General features: G+C 42.0%; 1 protein-coding gene and 1 long non-coding RNA gene across 8 annotated transcripts in view; one reads left to right on the forward strand and one right to left on the reverse strand.

The window, feature by feature from the left end:
• JPH1 (junctophilin 1) overlaps positions 1 to 18,251 on the forward strand; it is a 214,017-nt gene extending 195,766 nt beyond the window's left edge. For 2 of the 5 annotated variants that reach the window (XM_079901145.1, XM_079901141.1), the window contains 2 exons: positions 100 to 218; positions 10,036 to 12,465. In XM_079901145.1, coding sequence (XP_079757271.1) covers positions 100 to 218; positions 10,036 to 10,922 — 1,006 coding nt within the window. In that variant the 3' untranslated portion in view covers positions 10,923 to 12,465. Of the gene's footprint in view, positions 1 to 99; positions 219 to 10,035; positions 12,466 to 17,441; positions 17,539 to 17,977 lie in introns of those variants that run through there. The other 3 variants (XM_079901143.1, XM_079901142.1, XM_079901144.1) reach the window with 3 other exon arrangements.
• Positions 1 to 22,632, reverse strand: part of LOC307175726 — a 167,520-nt gene that overhangs the window by 13,874 nt on the left and 131,014 nt on the right. Inside the window, exons 2-5 of one of the 3 annotated variants that reach the window (XR_013824436.1) lie at positions 20,140 to 20,291; positions 19,213 to 19,341; positions 18,247 to 18,411; positions 12,615 to 13,930 (exon numbers count right to left, since the gene is read on the reverse strand). This is a non-coding gene — a long non-coding RNA (uncharacterized lncRNA). Of the gene's footprint in view, positions 1 to 12,614; positions 13,931 to 18,246; positions 19,342 to 20,139; positions 20,292 to 22,632 lie in introns of those variants that run through there. The other 2 variants (XR_013824435.1, XR_013824437.1) reach the window with 2 other exon arrangements.

The raw sequence follows: 22,632 nt of genomic DNA on the forward strand, positions 1-22,632 counted from the left end.
CATTTCTTTCCAGGCCCTGCCTGCCCCGTAGACCGTTTGCCCGTCCTGTGTAATTAACTAGGTGCCGCCCCTGCTGACGCGCCCTTTGTGCTCCTGTAGGACCGCGCACGCAAGAGCCAAAGCTGACGCCGCCGACCAGGCTGCTCTGGCCGCCCGCCAGGAGTGTGACATCGCGAGAGCTGTGGCCAGAGAGCTGTCACCTGACTTCTACCAGCCAGGTAGGACAGGTGACCTGTGATGGGAGGGGTAGGAGCATTGCCTCTGGTTTCCTTTTTTCCTTCTTTTCCTTTTAATCCAAAGGTCTGTGCCCCATGAATTTCAGCAATACTACAAAACAAGTGGGAGCTTAGAGTAACACGTGCCTGGAGCCTGGGTGTTAGCGCTGGAGATCTGGCTTCTTCCCCGGTGCCTCTGCCCACCCCCCAGCAACAGACTTTGAGCTGATAGCAGTAAACAAGACAGGAATCTAAAAGAGAAGTAGTTAAGAAATTGTGTTAGTGTGTTGGGGACCATCTCAGGTGCTAAAACAGATACCTCAAAATCAGAAGCACCTGGAACCGTCACGTTAGCAATAAGAGAAGAGCCAGTAAGTACTGCGGCTTTTTTTTTTTTTAATACACCTCAAAGGAATTTGGTTAGGACGTAAAGAAATATACCACTTAAAGACAGATGAATCTGCACAGATTAAGAGGAGAAAATCATTCCAGATCATCTGGCTCTGATATTATAGAATAGCAGTAAACAAATATTTACAGTGGGTTTCAATAGTTAACCTCACTTCTTAGTGGTCTCCTAGTAGACTGCTTCCATCCCTTTAATATACTGGTGTTAACAAAATGGCAGTCGCCACCTTTTTATATATGTTTCTCCATTGTTTTAGAAACAGCATCTTCCTGTTGATTTGCAGGATTAACAGATTTCTGGGCAAGAGAGACTAAAAGAAATGTTCTAAGTTTCGAAATTTATATTGTCTTGGTAAAGAGTTTTTTCATATTGGTTTCTGTTAATCAAGCTGGATAAGTAGCACCCTGCACAACACACGTGTCCAATACCTGTTTGGTTCCAGTGAAGGTGACATAATATTGGAACCCACAGGGCATTAGTGTGACTACATGAACAAGGTAAGTCACAGTGAATAGAAGACCAAGTGTCCCTGTATTCTAAAAGCTAGGAACGGGGCTATAATAAAGGATGGGAGAATGAGAAAGAAATGACAGGATTTTTCTTTTTTTTTTTTTTTTTCTGCAAAGAATGAAGACAGTAAAAGGCCATGTTAACAAGACTCAGTTTTTAGGAGGAGAGCTTAGGGAAGGGCCCAGTCCGGTTGCTGAGTTGATTGAGTTACCACAGAGCGACTTCTGTACTAGTTCAGCTCCAGGGGAGGTGGCCAGTGATAATGGGTCTCTTTTGTGTGCATCCTTTCTAAACCTCTGGGTGGGATTTAAATCATTGAATAATATGTACGTGTATTTTATTAGGAAAGGGAAATTTTCCATTTTTTGCAGTAGGAATAAACACTCTTCTGGAAACTCACACACGTTAGCAGCTACCTGTCCTAGGGTGTGAGAGCTGGGGAGGGGATTCAGCCACCCAGGAGGGATCATCTTTTTCCTTCCCAGCAGTGAAGCTTTTGGGAGCAGCTCAGCAGTCAGGAGACGGTGCAGGTTCACATAGCAGCCCTGGGCTCGAGCTGCTTTGGAAGCAAACAAACTTGCTGTTGTCTGCAGATGGTCATTTCTTGATTCTGTTGTTAATTCTGTTGGGGAATAGGGTCGCTGTAGCTTGCTATTAGGTGTTAACAAGAGGTAAATGATACGGGAGGTCATCTCAGTTTTCCAGGCTAAATGGTTTTAAAAGCTTTTTATGATGTGAAAGCATTTGAGGGGGGAAAACATATTGTGGGAAAATGTAATTCCACCCTTTCTTAGCTAAAACAGCTTCACATAAGCAAGCTGTCAGTAATGAATATATCACAGCGGCACGAGATGACAAGGGGTCTGTTTGAGACAGGAGCTAAGGGCAGCGGCTGCAATCCCCTTTGACCCGCAGCCAACACTTCCTTCGACAACTGTATGGAAAGCCTTTTCTGTACTGAGTATTATTGATCTTCTCACGGGAGCGTAACTCACGCTTTCCACTCTGCATTTACAGGGTGATCAGATCAGATAGACATTTCTGAAAGGGCTTTCAAGTACTTTCTCTGAGTCAGGCTGCTTGTTTCATTTACATATCACAGATACAAATGTTCCCTTTGTTTGGAATGGATGTGTCTTATATAGAAGTTGTTAACTCTGGGGAAAGAAGGATGTCTGTCATAGCTTATATTTCGAACACTTTCATAGTAAGTTACCTCTTTTCAGGAGCTGGCGGTATTTTCAGATATTTCCCATCTTAGTTCAGTCTTCTACTTTTAGTTCAAAACTGTATTATTCTATAGTTTAGTTTAAAACTACAGAAAAAACGTAGCCATGTAGAATGGCTTTATCACTCAAAGGGCCAAGTCGTAACGTAAGACAAAGCGTACCAATGGATGTGTATGAATGTGTATGTCCATGATCGCATAGTACCCAGGAACCTAAATTGCCATGAGTATGAGTGACACAGTGAGTTGTCCCCCAGGAACTTAGAAATGAGGTTGCCCTCCGGGCGTTAAAGTGAGCCCATGAGACTGCACAGAAGTGTATAAAGTGATCGTAAGTGACAGCACGGCTGTAGCATAGCAAGATTTCCTTGTAACCTGATTGAGTGTATTGAAACCTCTAAAGACTCGGTCACCCCCCAAAGTAGTATAGAAGAAAGAGTCACAGAGGCAAAACTAGGCAGTGCCCATCCAAATGCTGTCTAGAGGAGAGCAAACCCATGGCCCAAAACCTTGGAGTACCACAGTTGCATTGGCAAGGGCGTTTCTGCGATAGGGAGGGATGTAGGGAGCCGTTGCCAGCTGTGTGTGGCCTTCCTGGCGAGATCATCCGAGTGAAGAAATGGGTGCATCAGGTTAGCTCAGCATGATGCCATTAGCTACTTGATTCATCTCATGCCTCCGTCTTGATTCCACATCCACCACTAACCTTCTGATTTTCGTTGAGCTTCTTGTGGAGGTCTGCCAACAGGGAGAGCACGCACTGGTGGTAATCAGTGCAGGTCTCAGGCCTCCGTGACATTTACCTTGCTCATTGTGAACTGACGAATTGGTCTTCTGGTGTCAACCATCAGTCTTGTGAGCTTTGGTGATGTGAGTCTGCCCCAGGGGATGGCTCTACTTCAAAGTGCTGATGAAATCAGGTTTTTAAGCCCGGAAAGCTGAGGTGAGACTTTGGAGGATCACTGAGCAGGTAGTGGGGAGTTGGACATGGTGGAGAATGATTGGGAAACTCTATGTATGGCTCATTTCCCCACTGTTTCAATTTCCTTTCCATCAAGGTGCTTATTTTGGTTTTAATTTCCAGTGATGTTTGTCCGTTGTGGGGGTCACTGGTCATGGGTTAAAAAAAGAGAATGTGGCAAATGTATTACGTAGGGCCCTCTTGCCAGGTGGCCTAGGCAGCACCCTCAACGAGCTTTGTCTTTCTGTGTTTAAGTGTGTGTATTAGTCAGCTTGGGCTGCTAAAACAAAGTACCATGGACGGGGTGGCTTACACAATAGACATTTATTTTTCGTGGTTCTGGAGGCTGGAAGTCCAAGATCAGGGTGCCAGCATGGCTGGGTCCTGGTGATGCCCACCTTCCTGGCTCACAGATGGCCTTTCCCCAGTGCATGCACCTGGAGAGAGAGAACTCTGGTGTCTCTTCCTCTTTTCATAAGAGCATTAAGCCCATCGTGAGAGTCTCACCCTCGTGAACTAATCTAAGCTATCTCCCAAAGGCCACACCTCCAATAACATCACATTGGGGGTTAGGGCTTCAACATATGAATTTGTGAGGGGCAGGGAGACAAACAGGGTGTAACACACACACACACACACACAGTGTGTTGATTACTTAAAGTGAAGTCTTTTAGTATAGATTATTTTGAGACAGTGATAACTAAGCTCTGGTATCGATTAGAAGTCTTAAGAATTGTCCGTGCCTATCATTAATATGTAATACTTTTGGTTAAGGAGAAAGAAGCATCCTGGAATAGATGCCTTCTAAACTCACTTTCCAGACCCAAAATTCTGAATAAATTTTTTTCATAGAAAAAGGAAAACTGAATAATCCAAAAAAAAAGGAAAACTGAATAATCCACTAGTTGACATGAAATTAATAATTCATGGGTTTGCTGGTTATTCTTACCACTTAGGCGTTCCAGTGTATCCCGTTCCACACACGTGTGTATTGAAAGCCCACCATGTGCAAGGGGCCCTGGGCTGGGTGTCCCACGGCTTGCGGACAACAGGGCTGTGGCTGTGTTCTCAGAAGTTGCGGTATTGTTACCGATGGGACTCTAAAGTCCTGTGGGAATGTAGCATTCTTTCCACATGGAATATAAAAGGGATCCTGCTATGGGTTATATAATTTTTTTAAAAATCTTTCAGTCTGGTCTTCTTTTACTGATTGGCAGTCTCCACAGAAAAATCCTGCTATCTATGTAATGACTTCTGATGTTGCTACAAAGACATTTGTTTGGAGGAGTCTCCGTGGTGCTTCCTCTGCCCACAGCCGTTTCCCTGAGGCTCACCTATGAAGAACTAGCTGAACGCCCTGCTGTTTCCATCCGCCGTTCATGCCAGCTGTGACGTGTAACCTTTCTGTGTGTGGGCATGACACGTGCTCAGTGTTGTTGTTTCGTGTTGTGCGGCATGTCAGTGAGCAGGTGACCCGTCTCTGACATCGTCCCAATACTAAATCCCCAGGGGAGAAAAAAAATCCCTTAGGATTTAGAAATACTGTCTGTAAAAACAGACAAAAATGCTGACTGCGACAGCTATCAACACTTCTCATAATTTCCCTCCTTGGTGATATTCTGACTAGTCTTTTTAATGAACTGCTGCATCTCATCAACTTTATGCTGCTTGGCATTGCAACACTGACGCACATTACTACACAGACAAGTAGTAGTCACACCGTGTGCCTTCCAAGAAACTTGTCCAGGAAAAACTTTTGCCCTCTGCGTTATACTAAATATCTTGTTTTAAAAGCACTTAATCTTACTCTGTAAAATCTAAGTGTGTATCCTCAGGTAGCTGGCCAGTCCCCAGTTGACTATGCCATGCTGGAACCACTTCCAGCTGGATGCAGGTAAGGGAGGCTGGAGTTGGGTCTACCTCTAGTCAACATACATTTTGCCACACTTTAATTTTTTTTTTAATTAATTTTTTTTTTGAGTCAGAAGTCTTTATTTCAAGGTCTCGCCCAGGTGCTTTTTTTTCATTTATTTAAATTTTTATTTTATATTGGAGTATAGCTGATTAACAATGTTAGTTTCAGGTGTACAGCAGAGTGATTCAGTTATACATATACACGGATCTATTCTTTTTCAGATTCTTTACCCATTTAGGTTATTACAGACTACTGAGGGGAGTTCCTTGTGCTATACAGTAGGTTCTTGTTGGTTATCTATTTTATTTTATTTATTTTAATTTTTATTTTTTTTTTATTATTTATCTTTGGCTGCGTTGGGTCTTCGTTGCTGTGCGCAGGCTTTCTCTCGTTGTGGTGAGCGGGGGCTACTCTTTGTTGCGGTGCACAGGCATCTCATTGCAGTGGCTTCTCTTGTTGCGGAGCACAGGCTCTAGGCATGCAGGCTTCAGTAGTTGCAGCACGCGAGCTCAGTAGTTGCAGCACTCGGGTCCTGGAGCACACGGGCTTCAGTAGTTGTGGCGTGTGGGCTCTAGAGCGAAGGCTCAGTAGTAGAGCGCATGGGCTTAGTTGCTCTGCATCATGTGGGATCTTCCTGGACCAGGGATTGAACCCATGTCCCCTGCATTGGCAGGTGGATTCTTGACCACTGCACCACCAGGGAAGTCCCTGGTTTTCTGTTTTAAATATAGCAGTGTTTACATGTCGATCCCAAATTTGCCATGCTTTTAAATGCCAACACTGGGTACATGAGAGTTACCTGGAGCATTTGTTAAACATCAAGATTTCTAGGCTTCGATTCATACTTATTAAATTCTCTGGGAATCGCACCCCAGGTACCTCTGATGGGCAGCAAATGTGGACTGACTGCTTTGGAGTGCCTTTATTCCCTTATCCAGCCAATTTTTAACGCATAATAAAGTTGGGGGGGATTTTTTCATCTGAAAGGTGGTGCTGGTAAATTCTTTGAGCTCAACAGGTTTTGAATATCATCAGAAGCCCTGTAAATAAAACTGAATTGAATACGCCTGAAAACCACGTCTTAGGAGATAGGGCACAAGAAATGCCTTTCCTAAGACATTTAAGACAGGAAAACTGTGCAAAGGAGCAATGCATGAGATTTCTAAAGATCTAAAGGAGTGGTTAGACCAGTATTTGAGAGTTCATAAACATAATAAATACATTCAATGGAATCCAAAATAAAGCTTCGTAAGTCGGTTACTACAAAATCCTCCAGTGGCCAAATCATTCTCTGCTTGGCCTATTAATGATAGCATAAATTAAGAGGTAGGCAGAGTTCTACTTACTCTTTACAAAGAGCGTTTGAAACTGTGCTTTGTCTTCAGGTATTTGTAAGTCTTTGTTCTTTTTCCAGATAACTAAAGCATATCACTTTTTAAAAAATTATTTTTCTTGGACCCGCTCTTACTGAATTGCCTGAGTTTCCTCCCAAATAAACGATCTCTTGCCGCTGTTAGCGTTTCAGCAGAGTCTCATCCCTTGCTGGCAGCTGGTGCTTGCTGGGATCTGTCAGAGCAGCTCCCATTTCAGCTTCTCGTCTGCTTTCTGCAGTAAACGCAGGTGAGACCAGTGGTTACCCAGATAAATCCTGAACTTGTAAGCGTCACTGTTAGGGTCTCACCTTTTCAAAATGGAGCACATAGGCTTTGTGACAGCTTTATTTCTCGTGGTTCAGTGACTGTCTTCTCCTTCCAACATCAAGAGTGCATAACTAGTCATGTTTGCCAGAGATTATTTTTTCCCGTTCTTTTCTGTTGTGTGTATTTAAACATTAGCTTTTAATATGACTTAATCTCGAGAGAGAAGGATTTGCAAAATTAACTTTTGCACTGACCCCTTAGACTGAAGACATTAAAAGTACTTCGTAATTTGTGTTTCAGAGTTAGGCGGCTTAAATGAAAAATGATTGGCTCCAAGAGCCTTGACTATTAATTACCTTTGCACGGAACACTTACTACCATGCCTAGATGGGTATTTCAGTAATGCTCTAAAATTGGATAACAGAGAAGCACAAATGAAACCAAGTTCTGATGAAATCTGGGGTAGAGGGGTGGGAGGAAAATATGTAAATGGTACACTGCAGAGGAGGGGTTTCTCCATGAAAGGCCAGTATAAATGTTCTTCATGGGTTTTTGAAAGTAGGGGCAAGCCTGTTGATGAAGAATGTCGCTTTCTGGTGCTGCCGATGCTTCTTCCTCTTGGTGGTATGTCCCAGTCACAACACCAAGGAAGAATCCAGAAACAAAGCACCTTTTGAATAATTGCAGTTGCCTCTTTTTCTTCACTCAAGTGAGATACATCTCTGTGCCAAGAAATCATACTGCCGTTTTTAATGGAGGATGTAAAAGAAAATTGCCAACTTTTTTAAAGGGGGTACTTAACCAAGTTTAGGAAAGGAAATCGCAGTTGTTGGCGGTGTTGACCTGTTTGGGAAATTTGAACCCTGTTTGGCTTTGTCTTCTGGAGGATGGAATATGAGATAATGCTCTTATGCTTTTGGCCCTGAGTACAAGCTATAAATGTGGGTCCTTGGGGATTCTCATTTCTGGGCTTAGTGTATTCCATGTTGCATTATATTTTATCTTAAGGATACACAGGAGCTGTGTGACTTTGGGTTTTTCAGCTGCTACAGCTGTTTCCGTATCAGTGAAATCGGAATATTGCCTGCTTCCTAAGATTTTGCTGAGGCTTTTACATTTTGGAAAGTGCCTTGTATAATAAATGGTAGTCTCACAACATGGGAAGAGCAATTACAAGTCGGTAGTAATGTAATTTTTTTGTTTACCTTTTTGAAATTTTTTATTTTTACACAATTTTCTTTCTTTTTTTTTTTTTTTTTGCGGTACGCGAGCCTCTCACTGCTGTGGCCTCTCCCGTTGCGGAGCACAGGCTCCAGACGCGCAGGCTCAGCGGCCATGGCTCACGGGCCCAGCTGCTCCGCGGCATGTGGGATCTTTCCGGACCGGGGCACGAACCCGCGTCCCCTGCATCGGCAGGCAGACTCTCAACCACTGCGCCACCAGGGAAGCCCTATTTTTACACAATTTTTAAAGGTTATTTTCTATTTACAGTTATTACAAGATATTGGCTATACCCCCCTTGTTGTACAATACATCCTTGAGCCTATCCTACACCCAGTAGTTCTTCTACTCCCCCACCTTATAGTGCCCCTCCCTCCCTCCCTCCCCCCCCCCACTGGTACCCAGTAGTTTGTTCTCTGTATATCTGTGAGTCTGCTGCTTTTCTGTTATATTTCCTAGTTGGTTGTATCTTTTAGATTCCATAAGTGACACCATACAGTATTTGTTTTTCTCTGACTTATTTCACTTAGCATAATGCCCTCCAAGTCCGTCCATGTTGCTGCACATGGGAAACTTTCGTTCTCTTTTATGTCTGAGTAGTATTCCACGTGTGTGTATATAAAACCTCTTCTTTATCCATTCATCTGTTGGTGGAGGCAGTATGTACTTTTAACAATTTTAAGGATAATTGTTCTTCAGCCCCTCTGGGCTGAGAGGTGGGAGTAGAGACAGGAAGGGAAGCGAACAGATGCAGTGCTCTGGAGTTGACAAGAGCTGGTCAGCTCCTGTAAGCAAGTTGGTGGGTGATTTCTTCCTTGGGTACTCCAGAGATGACATTGTCAGCTCCTGCCCCTTTGCGGAGAAGAGGGCCAGCTGGACTGTGTGACCTTGACTTGCTGTGATGAAAAATGGCTGATGGGTGAAGTGGTGGCCAAAGGATGCACAGGACCCGGTTACTGGGGAGGGGCTGAGGGGCAAAGTGCCTAGAAAGAAGGGCACTGCCTTGGAGCATGTCTCTGAGGGCCCCGGAAAGGCCCTTCTCTGGACCACTGGCCTCCTTAAATAAGCGCTCACTGCCAGTACCATCTTGTGATGCACATTCTCCTTACATCCCCACTCCCCCCAACATCTACCCATAAAATAACAATGGCACCAGGGTCCCTTTTTTTAAGTGAAATTTTCTTCTATTTATGAAAATAACATATGATTGTTACACAATTCTAAAGTACTCAGAAAAAGAAAAAAAAAATCCTGAGACTACAGAGCCAAAGACAACTGCCTTGTCTTGACTTTGATGCCTGCAGAAACGCTGCTGATGCAAACCCAGGCTGTGAAGGGACTCCGAGTAAGTCATCTTATAAAGTGTAACCTAAAGCTCAGAAGTTGTTCCTAACTAGGCAGTTTAAATGCTCCTTTGATGAAGGGTCATTAAAACTATGTTATCTGCATGTTCTCCACCGACAGTATAGATACTTTATTAAACATTAATATACTTAAGTGTTCTAATATATTACATATTAAACATACGAGTCAGTTTATTTCTGTATATGAGTGTATACTCTGTATTTTAGTTATACCATGTAAATTGGAACGTTCAGATTAATTATGGTGCTGTCTCCAGTGCTCTGTCCATATGAATTCTGCCTCTGTATTCTACCAGCAGCGAAAAGCAGGACTGTTTCACTTTTGCGGCTATCACAGTAGTGTACATAATGGTATATATTAACTTAAAAACTTTTAATCAGGAAATAATCTTTTCTCCCAGGGAATGAAACGTCCTTATGCTTAGTCAAAGCCTCATAAATATGTTTAAAACAAAAAGAGAAAAGGCTAAGCTGATTTAGCAAAATAATATATGAGTAGAGCCATGAGGAACAAGCCTTTATGCCTTATTATTTTTTATCGCCTTCCCTCGTGTTGTCCCCTTTCTCCCCAGGTCCAGATTATGTCAAACAGAGATTTCAGGAAGGTGTAGATGCTAAAGAAAATCCAGAAGAAAAGGTCCCGGAAAAGCCACCTACACCAAAGGAATCTCCTCATTTTTATCGCAAAGGCACGACACCCCCAGCGTCTCCCGAGGCAAGTCCCAAACAAGGCGGCTCTCCCTCCCCAAAGCCCGTGAAGAAGCAGAATCCCAGCTCAGGGGCCAGACTCAACCAAGACAAAAGGAGTGCAGCCGAGGAACAGGTGACGGCCACCGTCAATAAGCCCTTGACCTCCAAGGCTCCCACGAAGGAGGTGGGAGCGGCTGTGCCCCACTCCAGGTACTCTGGCCGTCACCACGTCCCTAACCCTAGTAACGGGGAGCTGCACTCTCAGTATCACGGCTACTACGTGAAACTGAACGCCCCCCAGTACCCCCCGGAGGACGTGGAAGAAGAGGAAGGGCCAAGCCCGTCTTCCTCGGCGCTGGTGCACAAGCCATCGCCCAACAGGTGGAGTCCCCCTAAATCTGTGACAAAACCAGTTGCCAAAGAAAGCAAAGCTGAGCCAAAAGCTAAGAAGTCTGAACTTGCTATACCAAAGAACCCAGCAAGCAACGATTCGTGCCCTGCTTTGGAAAAAGAAGCCAATTCGGTAAGTCGTGCGAGACGTGTTTTTCTCTCACTTCTGCTCCTTTTGGTTCTTTCGGGTGGCAGCGTGGGGCATCTGCGCCTTGATGATGACGATTTGCACCTACGCTTAGCAAAAGTCCCTGGGAGCACCGGGCTGTGCAGAGTAGAGCCTAGCCCTGGTAGCTTGAGCCACAGTGGGCTCTCGGGCAGAAATTCCTCTGTGCTCACTCGGCCAACCCTCAGGCTTCATGCAGGTAGGCTGACGTGACTAGCTTGTTGCAGCTCCACTTTTACAAGCCTTTACTGCACTTCTTGGTGAGCTTCATGGTAGCTGTTGAATTCCCTGGCGGTCCAGTGGTTAGGACTCTGCACTTTTGTTCCCGGTGGATTTAAGGTTCTTTCTTCGTTGTGAAAGAATTCGGAGACAAAGTGATTGATAGATTTATTTAGAGAAAAACACACTCCACAGACAGAGTGTGGGCCATCTTGGAAGGCAAGAGGCTTCGAAATATGGGGTGGTTCATTTTTATGGGCTGGTAATTTCATAGGCTAATGAGTGGATTATTCCAACTTTTGGGGAAGGGCCGGGGATTTCCAGGAATTGGGTCACCGCCCACTTTGTGACCTTTTATGGTTGGCCTCGGAACTGTCGTGGCGCTGGTGGATGTGTCATTTAGCATAAGGTGATACATTACAATGAGCATGCAATGAGGCTTAAGGTCTTCTGGAAGTCAGATCTTCTGCCATCTTGGACCTAGTTGGTTCTAACCAGTCTTTGTCATGTACTATGGCTATATCATTCTTTTAAAGGTTGTGCCCTGCCCCCTTCTGTCCTGTTTCACTTTCATTGCCGAGGGCCGGGGTTCGATCCCTGGTCAGGGAACTAAGATCCCACAAGCTGTGAGGCACCACCAAAAAAAAAAAGGACTACATGGTAGCTGTCTTATTAGCTCTGGCTGCTATAACAAAACTACCCTAGACTGGGTAGTCTAAACAGCAAACATTTATTTCTCACAGTTCTGAAGGCTCAGGAGTCCCAAGATCAAGGCACCAGCAGATTCAGTGTCTGGTGAGAAGCCACTTACTTACTTCCTGGTCGATAGAACACAGGCCGTCTTTCTCCCTGTGTCCTCACGGGACTGAGAGGAAACAAGCTCTCTGGCGTCTCTTCTTGGAAGGGCACTAATCCCATCCTGAGGGCTCCACCCTCATGAGCTGATTCTCTCCCAAAGGTTCCACCTCCAAATACCATCACATTGGGGGTTAGGGCTTCAGTGGATGAATTTGGGGGCAGGGGATAGATCCAAATATGCAGTCCATAACAATAGCTAATTCTGAGGGCTGGGAAGGAATCACGGCCCACCTGCCCCCTGCGCCTGTGCTCTAACCAGGAGGAGGGCTCCACTGCCATTTGCTAAGTCCTTAACCTGCCTTTTGACTCTGCACCCACAATGGTCAGCATCTTTAGACAAAAGAACATCTTTTCTAGCTATTATGAATTATTCTCATAAATAGTGTGGATTTTATTTAATGGCCAGGCTTTGCAGCTAGAACTTTTTCTTTCCCATATGAGAAGTGAAATTTTTCAACTGTTTAAGAAAATCACTTTGGTCTTCTAACTCCTCCGAGTGTCAGTTCTCCTAAAATTTCAGTTTTCTGGTAGATGCTAGTTTTATTATGAGTCTGGAGCATTTAAGGTTTTTGTTATTACATCCTCATTCCATGAGATTTGTTAATGATAAAAGGAATTAGTATTTTATCAAATTCTGTAGCATTTATAAAATCTGAAGCTAAGTAATTTTTGATAAAAAGCTGACTGATCTGTTGACCTAGTCATATGCCTTTGGAAAAGATTGTCATTTAGGGAGGAAGCCATAGCTGACCCAGTATTTACTAGTAATTTCAGAAACATTTGCATAAAGGTGTGGATTAATATTTTGGCCAACAATACATCCATCAGTTTCTTACCTTTAAGAAAAAATTCTTACTGTTCTATCTACTCATAGGGTTAGACATTGAAATTCATTTTTTAATTAACTTATATTTGAAATTTCTTAGGTTTATTTTGCTAATATCTATCAACACAGGTTCCCACCTTTTTAAAATTCTCACCATTTTAATTATCTAAATATGAATAAATCAGGTTAACTTTCTGAGAGTCAACCTCCATGTAGATAAATGGTTTTCAAAACAATAACTTTGAGACTGTTCAGTGAGCATTCATCTTTTAAAATATTTTAACACTGGTATGTCAGTATCCTGATATTATAACTGTCTGTGCTAACAGCATCACTACTGAATTTGTTAAATGTGATAACTCACTTCTTATTTGGCTTTCAGCATTTATAGCCATAGGTTAGTAAAGCCTCACCTACGTATTAGTATTGGTTTGCCTGATTTACAAAGGGGAGATTCAGGCAATGCAAGGCTATTATCGTTTATACCTTCGGGAACCCAGTAGTGGGGTTCAGTTGATTTCCAGAACTCCCCAAGGGGAAGCGTGTGCCCCAGTGTTCCTCATATTAGATGAGCTACCTAGTTGTCTTTCTGTAAAACGTTACTAATAGGTATATTTGGTAAATTCACAGCCTTCTTGTTCAGAAACAGCATCTGTCTTAACGAATGTGCGAAACAGTCAGATTCTGGGAGTTGGCCAAGCATCGTGCAGCTCTGCAGGCCGGTCTCTAGGGTTCCCCTAAACACCCCAAGAGAGAAGGGAGGCCAGCAGCTCTGCACCTCTGCCGGGAGCTGGAAGGCAGGACTGAGTTGGCACCTTCGTGCGGAGACTTTCACAATTAACCTTCTCATCCTTAATAACATAAAGCTGCCTCTCGCACCCCTTATAACTGTTTTCTTCACAGAGAGTTAGGAAGTGACAAAATCATCCTAAAGGTAGGCAGTGAATGGCCTTTAAAACAAAAGAGCACTGCATACAATTTCGAGGTAAAAAGACACTGTGTAAGTAAGTTAGAAGTTTACATATACAACGTGGAAATTCATGGCAGAGTTCACACTAAAGCAGACATCTGAGGGGAAGCAGACTGAATCCATCTTTGTGAGAGATCCACCTTGAGTCAGCATCGCCACGTGTAGGGTGGCTGACCAAACCATCTGCACAATTTTAGCCAGCTTACTGAGACAGGGTAGGCTAGTGGCTAGCGGTAGGGCCTCTGGCGCCAGACTTCACAGGTTCACATCCTAGCTGTGTTACTTACCAGCTCGATGACCTTAGGCAAGTTTCTTGACTGCTCCGTGACTTGATTTTTTCATCTGTACCTGTATCAAGGGTTGTGGTAAAGATTAAATGAGTTGATACTTTATAAAGTTCTCAGCACAGTGCCTAGCACAAAGTAAGTATTCAAAGAGCGTTGACTGTTACTGAGTTCGCCTTAACACTAGTTGGAGCATAAATAGTTCATAAATATTCCAGTAGGTTTTGACCCACCCTCAGGATCACCCTAGATATTGATCTCCTAGAAATCCAGAGACTCTTCTGGGACACAGGCTGACACTTAGGGGAAGGGAAGCCCTGGCAAGGCTCACTGTGCACCATCCCTTCAGTCTGTGACTCCTATGGACTCAATGCTATGGGATGCCAGAATTTTTTGTAGGATTTTTGCAGTGTGGCAGCTTGGCTAGGAGGCAGTAGAGGTATCTTTAGAACCTTATCGTCAAATAGACTAGTGAGGAGTCTTCTTTTTAGGAATCTCAACTCCTGAAAACTACCTGCACTTTTCTCTTAGCAATTACACCGATCAGCCTCAGAGTCTGAGATTTACCCGACCTTTCTTCTGAATTGTCGTAAAACCTAAGGCATCCCTATCCCTGTTAGATCAGGTTTGAAACACACACACACATTCCATAAATACATATAATTAAACTTGGCTTTTTCCATGTTTTTGGAGAAGTTTGAGGTTTAACATAAACTATACTAACTCTTCAGAAAATTCTTCACAATTTTAAATGAGCGATAGTATCTTGAAGAAAAAAATTTTGAGTTAGAACGTCTTTCCATATTTTGACTTCCTGCACTTTATTTTCTAACTGCCTGAAAGTTTCTTCCAAACAAGACTCGCACTTTGCCCTGCCACAGCTTCTTTTATTACACCTGTCCCAGTCCGTCTTGAAAATCAAGACTGATTTTTTTTTTTCATTTTGCTATTTTAAGCTACAACTGGCCACCACAGTCATATTTATGAGACTTCACCTTAAAGCTTTCCACCCTGTACCCAGCCCAGGTATCTGAAGAGCACAGAGGTCACTGACGTCTTGGTATCTGCCTATTAAACATAGCATCCCAGAACTTATTTTTTACCTGGTTGCTGTTTGAGTCTTTTATTGCTGGTTTATCTTCACTGAGTCATCTTTAAAAATAGCTTTATATAATGGAGCTATACTAGTAGGAGAAATACACATATATTTGTATATTAGAATATATACAAGAAATACATGTTCAATAGTGTTAGGTATATAAATATATATACACACACAAGCCCAAAATACTAACCAATTCAAAAAGGTTAGAAATTCATAGAACCTTATAAGGATTTATGAAATGGGAGTTAAAGGTCCAGGCACACCTTAAGTCTTTGAAAGTAGCTTTACCGAAGGTACTCTATTATTCCGCTTTCCTAGCGTCCGTGTAAGTCACTGAACTCCACATTGTATTGCTCTGACCCTGTTACTTTTCCTCAACTTCTTTCATATCACTGTCTTTAGGAATTATGAAAAGAAATCCACTAACCCAAAAGAGTTGAGACGATCCCAAAATTCTTAACACATTCATGGCAAGATCTAATCAGTCTGTGTAGTAACAGCATTTCCTTAATCTCCATGCTGAGTAATGACGTTGAACGATCATCTCAATTATTTTCTGAGTTATAAGAGTTTCCTACATTATTGATATGTTCTAAGTTAACCATGATTGACTGAGGAGTTACATAGGTTGAGAATACAACTCTACTAAAAGAACCATTGGTCATTATCAAGATTTGATGTTTTTCTGATACTACAGTATCATAGGATGTAGATGAAAATGCCATTTTAAAGAAGTTGATGGGAAATTATTTTTAAACTAAGGCCTGTGGGTTTAATAGAGATAAAAAGAACATGTAGCTCTGAAGTGAACAGACTAAAGTTTAATCCCAGTTCTAATTTGTTCAAACTGGCTTGAGTAACCTTGGGCAAGACATTTACCCTCTCGGAGCTTTGTAAAATGGAACTAATAGTCACCGTGAAGAATTGTTTGTTTTCCTCCCATTTACTTGGGGTTTAGGAACTAGGCTTTTTCTTCTTCCTAACAGTCCCTACATCAAGGGCACCCATTTTTATTCCTCCTCTCTCTCACCCTGATTTTATTAATCACCCTGTTCCTCATTTAATACAGTGAATATATCAGTTCAACCACCACCTCCATAGTACTTGGAAAAGTACCAAAGGATTGGTTTTCATTAAATATTGGTTGCCTGGATGAACTGGGCAGCCCTTATGTGTGGGTATAGAGTGGTAAACAAGGCAGTGCCCCTGTGGAACTCAGTCTAGGGGGAAAGATGACAGTTAACAAGAAACGACAGTAAAGTGTGAAGCATTAGGGTAAAGAACAGGGTACTCTGACCTCTACCAAGGAGGTTGTGACCTCATCCAGAAAGGAGATGTCCTTGAAGGATATGAGACTCAAGCCCTAGGTCCTGCGAGATAAGCACTGGACCAGTGGCAGTTCCGGTCTCCCTTGCTCACTTACCCACCCCCTCCCCGCAAAAAAAATCACATCAATACGACATATGAGGACTCTGACCCAGTTTCACTGTAGTCTCATTGGATAGTCAAATATAGTACAACTGTTTCCTCATCTGTAGAATGAGAATAAAACTACCTACCCAACCTCTCTTATATGGCAAGTTTTAGAACACTTTTTAGAACACTTTTAATGCCACTTAAGAATTAGACACTATTTTAATAGTAAATACCAAGATCGCATCTTTGTAATAAAGATGGCCAAGCACAGGCAGATCTAAAAAGATGGGTCATAAAAGGTTTCTTTGTTTTTTTTTTAAAAAAAAAAAAGTGAATTTTGGGTACCTTGGGCTATGTGGTATTTATTTATAGCAGTATTTGGCAAAATAGGACTCTGATTTGTTAAAATGTAACCTGATTTCTGAAACGTTGTGGCTTTAAGCAGAGGAATTAAAAATTAGAGCTGCACAGTAACTTCTGAGAGGGCTCAATTTCCCACTTGCAGCTTTTACCTTAAGGAAGGGATAGTATCCAAAAAGAAACCCAGGAAAAGCAAGAAAAGCAAGAGTCAAAGAACCTCATTTTGAGTTTTTCCTAAACTTTTCCAGAGCAGCCTCATTGTCTGCGGATTTCACTCTCCCCTTCTAACTGCCTTTATGAGGAAATGATTCTTCTTTATCCGACGACTTACATACACCTTAACAAAAATGCGTATCTAATTCCCATCAGTTTTTAAACCCTTTACGGTGAGCTGTGTCTCACCCAGAGTGTTGCCCAGTGTTTCGAGGTGAAGTCGACTACTTTTTAAGTCGTTTTTTAGCTTTAATCAAGACTGGATTCATCTTTAAGTGAAAGTTGAGAGACGGCTCCATTTAAATACAGCCTAGCTATTTTTAGTTTATACCTTTTGGAACTGCCGTCATTCTTCATACCTTATTTACTGCAGCTGTGTTGGGTCTTTTTAAATATTTTTGGTAATTGGTTTTGTGAGCTAATTTATCTACTGCCGTTAACATGGAAAAGTGACACTTGTTTTGTTCTATTTCGTTTCCAGGGCCCTAATTCAATCATGATTGTCCTCGTCATGCTGTTGAATATCGGGTTGGCCATTCTTTTTGTTCACTTTCTAACTTGATTGGAATTAGGAAAAGGTAAGAACAGCCTTCATTTCTCTATAAAATCACAATATATAACATTTTTTCCCCGTATTCAATTTTTTTTTTTTTAACAACTACGTATTGTCCTTCACTTTAATTGTGGCTGTGTCTGAATGCGATTCAACATAGTTACTCAATGATGTAACTGTTTTGACCCTTCAGTGAAGTCATGACAACTAGTGGTGTTAGCCCACAGTTCTCTGCGGTGGTGTCATCAGCCCTTTAAATGGCACACCGCAGTCAGACTCAGACACAGGGAAGGAGGCTTGGAATTAGGATGGGATCACCAGAGAGAGAGATGAAACTGGGGAAATTCAGCCGGAGGACCCGTTCGGTCCCCCTGGGAATGCTTTGGGGTCCTCTGGGAGCTGAAGCAAGCAGCCATGTTGGAGAGCAAAACTTAATAATCATTCTTTTTTAAAATCTGCTGAAGCAGCCCCATCCGGCGAAGTTCCTGGCATTGGCTACTCCATCTGTCCTAGCAGAGTGTGACTAAACTGGAAATGTATGGAGCTGCATTTTTTTTTTTTTTTGATGGAAGTCAACAGCTGCCTTACTATTTTACCATCTGACGATTCTAGTAGGGAGCTGGGGAAACAAACGACTGCCCGAGGAATGCGGTCGGAGGATTGTGTTGCTGTGGCCGTGGTTCCAGCATTCACTCCTGTCTCATTAGAAGAAGTAGGTAGCCGCATCACTCACCAGTCTTATGCCATGACCTGCTGCTTTCTCATCTCCTGGAACGTCCCGGGAGAGAAGGTTTCGTTGGCTTGTGCACGATGATGTTCATTTCTGCTGTTTATTTAAATCCGATGTATAGTCATCTTCAACATGCGGTCCCGGCTGGCTGAAGCACATGTGTCGCATCTCAAGGAAAAGAAACAACAGACTGCTAGAGAAAATGTGTTTATTTTGATAGCAATACATCATTCTTCGTGTCGTTTAGTCTTCCTAAACCTGTAAAAGGCTATTTAAAAGTTAGCAATTTGAAAGGCATTACACCTACCTAAAAATAATTTAACTTTAAACATTTTTAACACTACTGAGATAAATTATTTACGCACTTAGGAGGTGCTAAATTTTAAAAGCTGAAACACGAGAGAATTCTAAGAAGTAGAGTCAAAATGTTGCATGGATTGCAGTAATCGGTGTTTAAAGGATTCAGTTTCATTGCTGACGTAGTTTGCCAACCAAATAAAATCTTGTCAGTAGCTATGTTAATTCCCATGAAAGTTAAGCAAGATGCTATTAATAACTGCTCTTTTTTTTTTTTCCCCCCAAACTTAAATTTTTGTTGAATACGTTCAGGTAGAGCATAAAGCTTTGTTAAAATCAGTGCTTCTCAATTTTACGCCTTTCATGTTTTTCAAAGTCCTTTTGTAACTGTATTTCACATTTTAAAGGCTTAGACAATTTTTAAGTATCTGTCTTTTGCAGTCCTTTGTTATTCTGACATAATCTGATTTTTTTGCTGTTTTATAATTTATTCTTTATTACTCAGAAGCATGCTTATTTAGAGAAACTACGTGGTCTTTATAAAAATACTTATTTAAAAAGAAAATCAGGGGAGGTAAGTTATCTGTCCAATCTTGGTAAGACGTTACTGAGGAGAGGGAGCTCTTCCTAAACATTTTCACGATCTGCATGGTTTAATCAGATTCTTTTTACCTTATCTGCTACTGTTCCGACGCAGGAGAGACAATTCCCGTATTAGCACAGGTGTGGACTGAATGCTTTGTCACCTGCAGGGCAGTAACGCAGTGGTGTTTTTTGCAGAAGTACAATATGTTGAGAATCCTGGGTGTGACCAATATGGAATAAAGAAGAAAGCAGAAAGAGAGCAAATGAAAATTACAACTTGTATATTTATTTATTTTTTACATTTTGCTTTGACTTTTAAATTTAGGAAGTATACGTTTTCCCCCAAGAAACGTTTCAGTTCCTGTGTCAGTCTCAATATTCTCACTGCTCCTTCCTCACCCCATCGCTCTTGATGCTGGGAAAGCTGATTTTTTAAAAAAATTAAATAAAATATTTAATCTTAAGTGTTTATTTCGAATGTGTAATGCTTTGGAAAATAATGGGTAACAGATAATAAAGGATATGTTTATAAAGTGAGCATGTTGGTTCCATTTATAAATGTATGTATGATTTATAAGCTTTTTTAAAAACAAAGCTCAAATTGTTGGTATTTTTCTAAAATGTGCACAGCTGTATTTTACATGAAAGGCTCTTTCTAATGGGTTGTTATACTGTACTCTACATTTTGGACAGCACATGAAGTCTGCCAATGTACTTAATAAAACATGACTTTGTTTATTTAAAGTTTCTTGCTGTGAAAAAGAACTCCCTACCTGCGAGTTCCGTTATTTATAATCCTTGAAACCAAAATGTATAATGTACAGTTTTCACAACTGTATCTGCTCTAATAAAAAAAAAACGTTGGTTATTAATAAAGTTGCAGGTGTGTTTCCTTTATGAGTAAATTACTGTCTTGAGTTATGTGGAATTTTTGGCTGGTGATGGTGGTGAAAGAAAGATCTGCTGAGAAATTAATAATAGAAATGGGGGGGGCGCAGTGCTCAAAGAACCCACCTGGCAGAAGGTCTTACGCTGCACCATTAAGTTTTTTCTTCGTCTCTTTCATCTTAGGCCTTTGGAATCATTTTGCAAAGTAAGATTCATCGCTCTGCTTTACTGCCTTCGTTAATTGTGTTAGTGCCTTATCCCGGGTTTTGAATCTGCTCCTGTTTTTAAGGAAAACTTAAAGATGAAGTAAGTCTCTCCTGCGTGGGCACTTTTCAGTTACAGTTTTCTGACCATTGTGGCCCAAAGAAATTACTATGTTGCTCTGGCCTCTGCTGCTTAGGTCCAAAGTGCAGCTGAATAAACTTGCTGCCACTAGAACCTGCAGCCTTTGAAGCCATCCTCGGTGCTGGCCTCGGCTGGCTCCACGCATCAGCAGGCAGCCTGTGAAGTACAATAAACGGACCTTCTCCAGAACAGCCTCCCACGGAGCTGCCACAGCGCTTTTAAATTCCCAAGTGAGCCACTCTTGTTGAGGGCTGAGGTATCGAAGACCCCCACGTAAGCAATGCCCAGTTACCGCCTCTAGGTGTTAACGGATTTATCAACTCACGTGATTCATCTCCTAGCAAATCCTAAGGGAACAGAACACAGGACAGACTACTTTGGAGCAGGCGGGAGAAGCACAGGGTGCTAGAAAGATTATCGACTCCAGATTCGTGTCCAAACCACGTGTTTCGGTGGCTGGAGCCAAAGCTAGGGTGAAGACCGTGTGGTTGGGAGATCTGGAAAATACTCTGCGTGCCCTTTTCGTACAATAGCTATTCCAAGAGTCGTGGTGAGCAGCTCCCTAGGCTCAACCTGTGCACTCGCAGCCCTCCCCCAGGCTCTGCAAAGCGGTGTAGACTCTTCTCTCCAACTTCATAGGCAGCCGTGGACGTGGCATATTCTGCCAGGACAGTGTAAGGATCCATCAGGCTGTGTTCGATGATCCCAGGTGTATCAATTATCTATATCCAGCATGTCCTTCTTACCCCCAAAGTACCAGAAAGGACTTAGGATTCTGTCATAGCCTCTACAGGGGTCTGACATATGGGAGTAGGAGAAAATATCAGTGTATATAGAATGCAGTGAATATGGGTGAAGTTTTGGCTGTGGTCATGATTGATGGAGGAATTCTTCTCTAATCTGTGTCCCTGGTTTCCTCATCTGTAAAATGGGTAGAACCACAGCACTGACCTCATCGGAGGAGGAGATGAGCTTATTTACCTTAAGTGCTTAGTACAGTACCTGGCACATAGGAACTGCTTCGTACATGTTAGCCTTTACTAATTGGAAGAACTAGGGGAAATTTTAATTCCTGTGTCTCGAACACATTAAAAAATATATAGTAAGATCCCACTAAAGGCCTCTTTGTAAAGGTTAATTATGCCATAGGTCATATGATGTTCTTTAGTGGTAGTCATTGAGTCTCTCACTGGGAAAATCGAAGGCCACACTTACAGAGCTCCGTCTCTACACTAAAATGTGATTTTTAATATAGTAGGATGCGAGACATTTGCTTTACACAAAGAACTTTCTCGTCTCATTAGAGTCTTACAAGGTCCCTGTGAACGATTTCCTGCAGGTAAATGACTTGCCCAAGGTCATGTAGCCAAAAAGTTACGAATATTTGTATCAGAGTCCCAGCTATGACTCTAAATGCTGTGCTTTTTCATTTCATATATTGACTAGCATTATTCCAGACTGTCACACTGATCAGCCATGAAAAGGCAGAAAATACGATGAAATTCAAGGTAACAGTATGGGTTGAATGAGCCCATTTCCGTAAGTTCCTGAATGCTACTCAGTTGATGTAACTATAACAGAGACTATCGAAAGTTCTGAATAAGGTACTTAAAATCCTAAATGTTAAGTATATTTAAGTTTCATAACTTTTAGTTAGGTATTTAAATAAGATGTTGATTTTTGAACCTTAAAAAATACTAAATATTATTAATAAACGTTTAGTTCTTAAGTGCTATCTTGCTTGGTATTTTGGAGTAAGAGGCATTTTACAAATGAACTTGGGATGGGTTGTGTTTGAACCTGATCTCTAGGATTAACCCAGAAACCGCACAGAGAAGGCCTAAAAGATTTAGATGTATATCATGATGTTCTTTTGAATACTTTATCTTAGTGTCCCATAGAATTGCCTTGGTATTCTCTCGGAATCCCAAGTCTCATTTAGGTAAACTATTAGTAGAATTAACACAGAAAGTGAGGGCCAGAGATTTGGTCAGCTAGTGATTGATAAGGCTGTTTGCTTACTGTGGTGAAGAGTATTATCCATCTTTGAAAAGAATTTTGGAGAGAGGGTGTGGAGGCAGAGATAAAATCAGTGGAAGATGACTACAACGTTGAGGTACAAGTCTTTCCTTGTCTGCATCCTTGTCCCAAGCAAACTCATTCAGGAAATTATCAAGAACAATACTGAACATTCAGTGGAATTCACGACGATATTTGCTTCAGGGAAAGCAGTGGAAGAGGGCTTTAGTTTAAGACTATATGTATCACATTCCT

Source organism: Stenella coeruleoalba (genome assembly GCF_951394435.1).
Source record: "Stenella coeruleoalba genome assembly, chromosome: 17".
Lineage (NCBI taxonomy): Eukaryota > Metazoa > Chordata > Mammalia > Artiodactyla > Delphinidae > Stenella > Stenella coeruleoalba.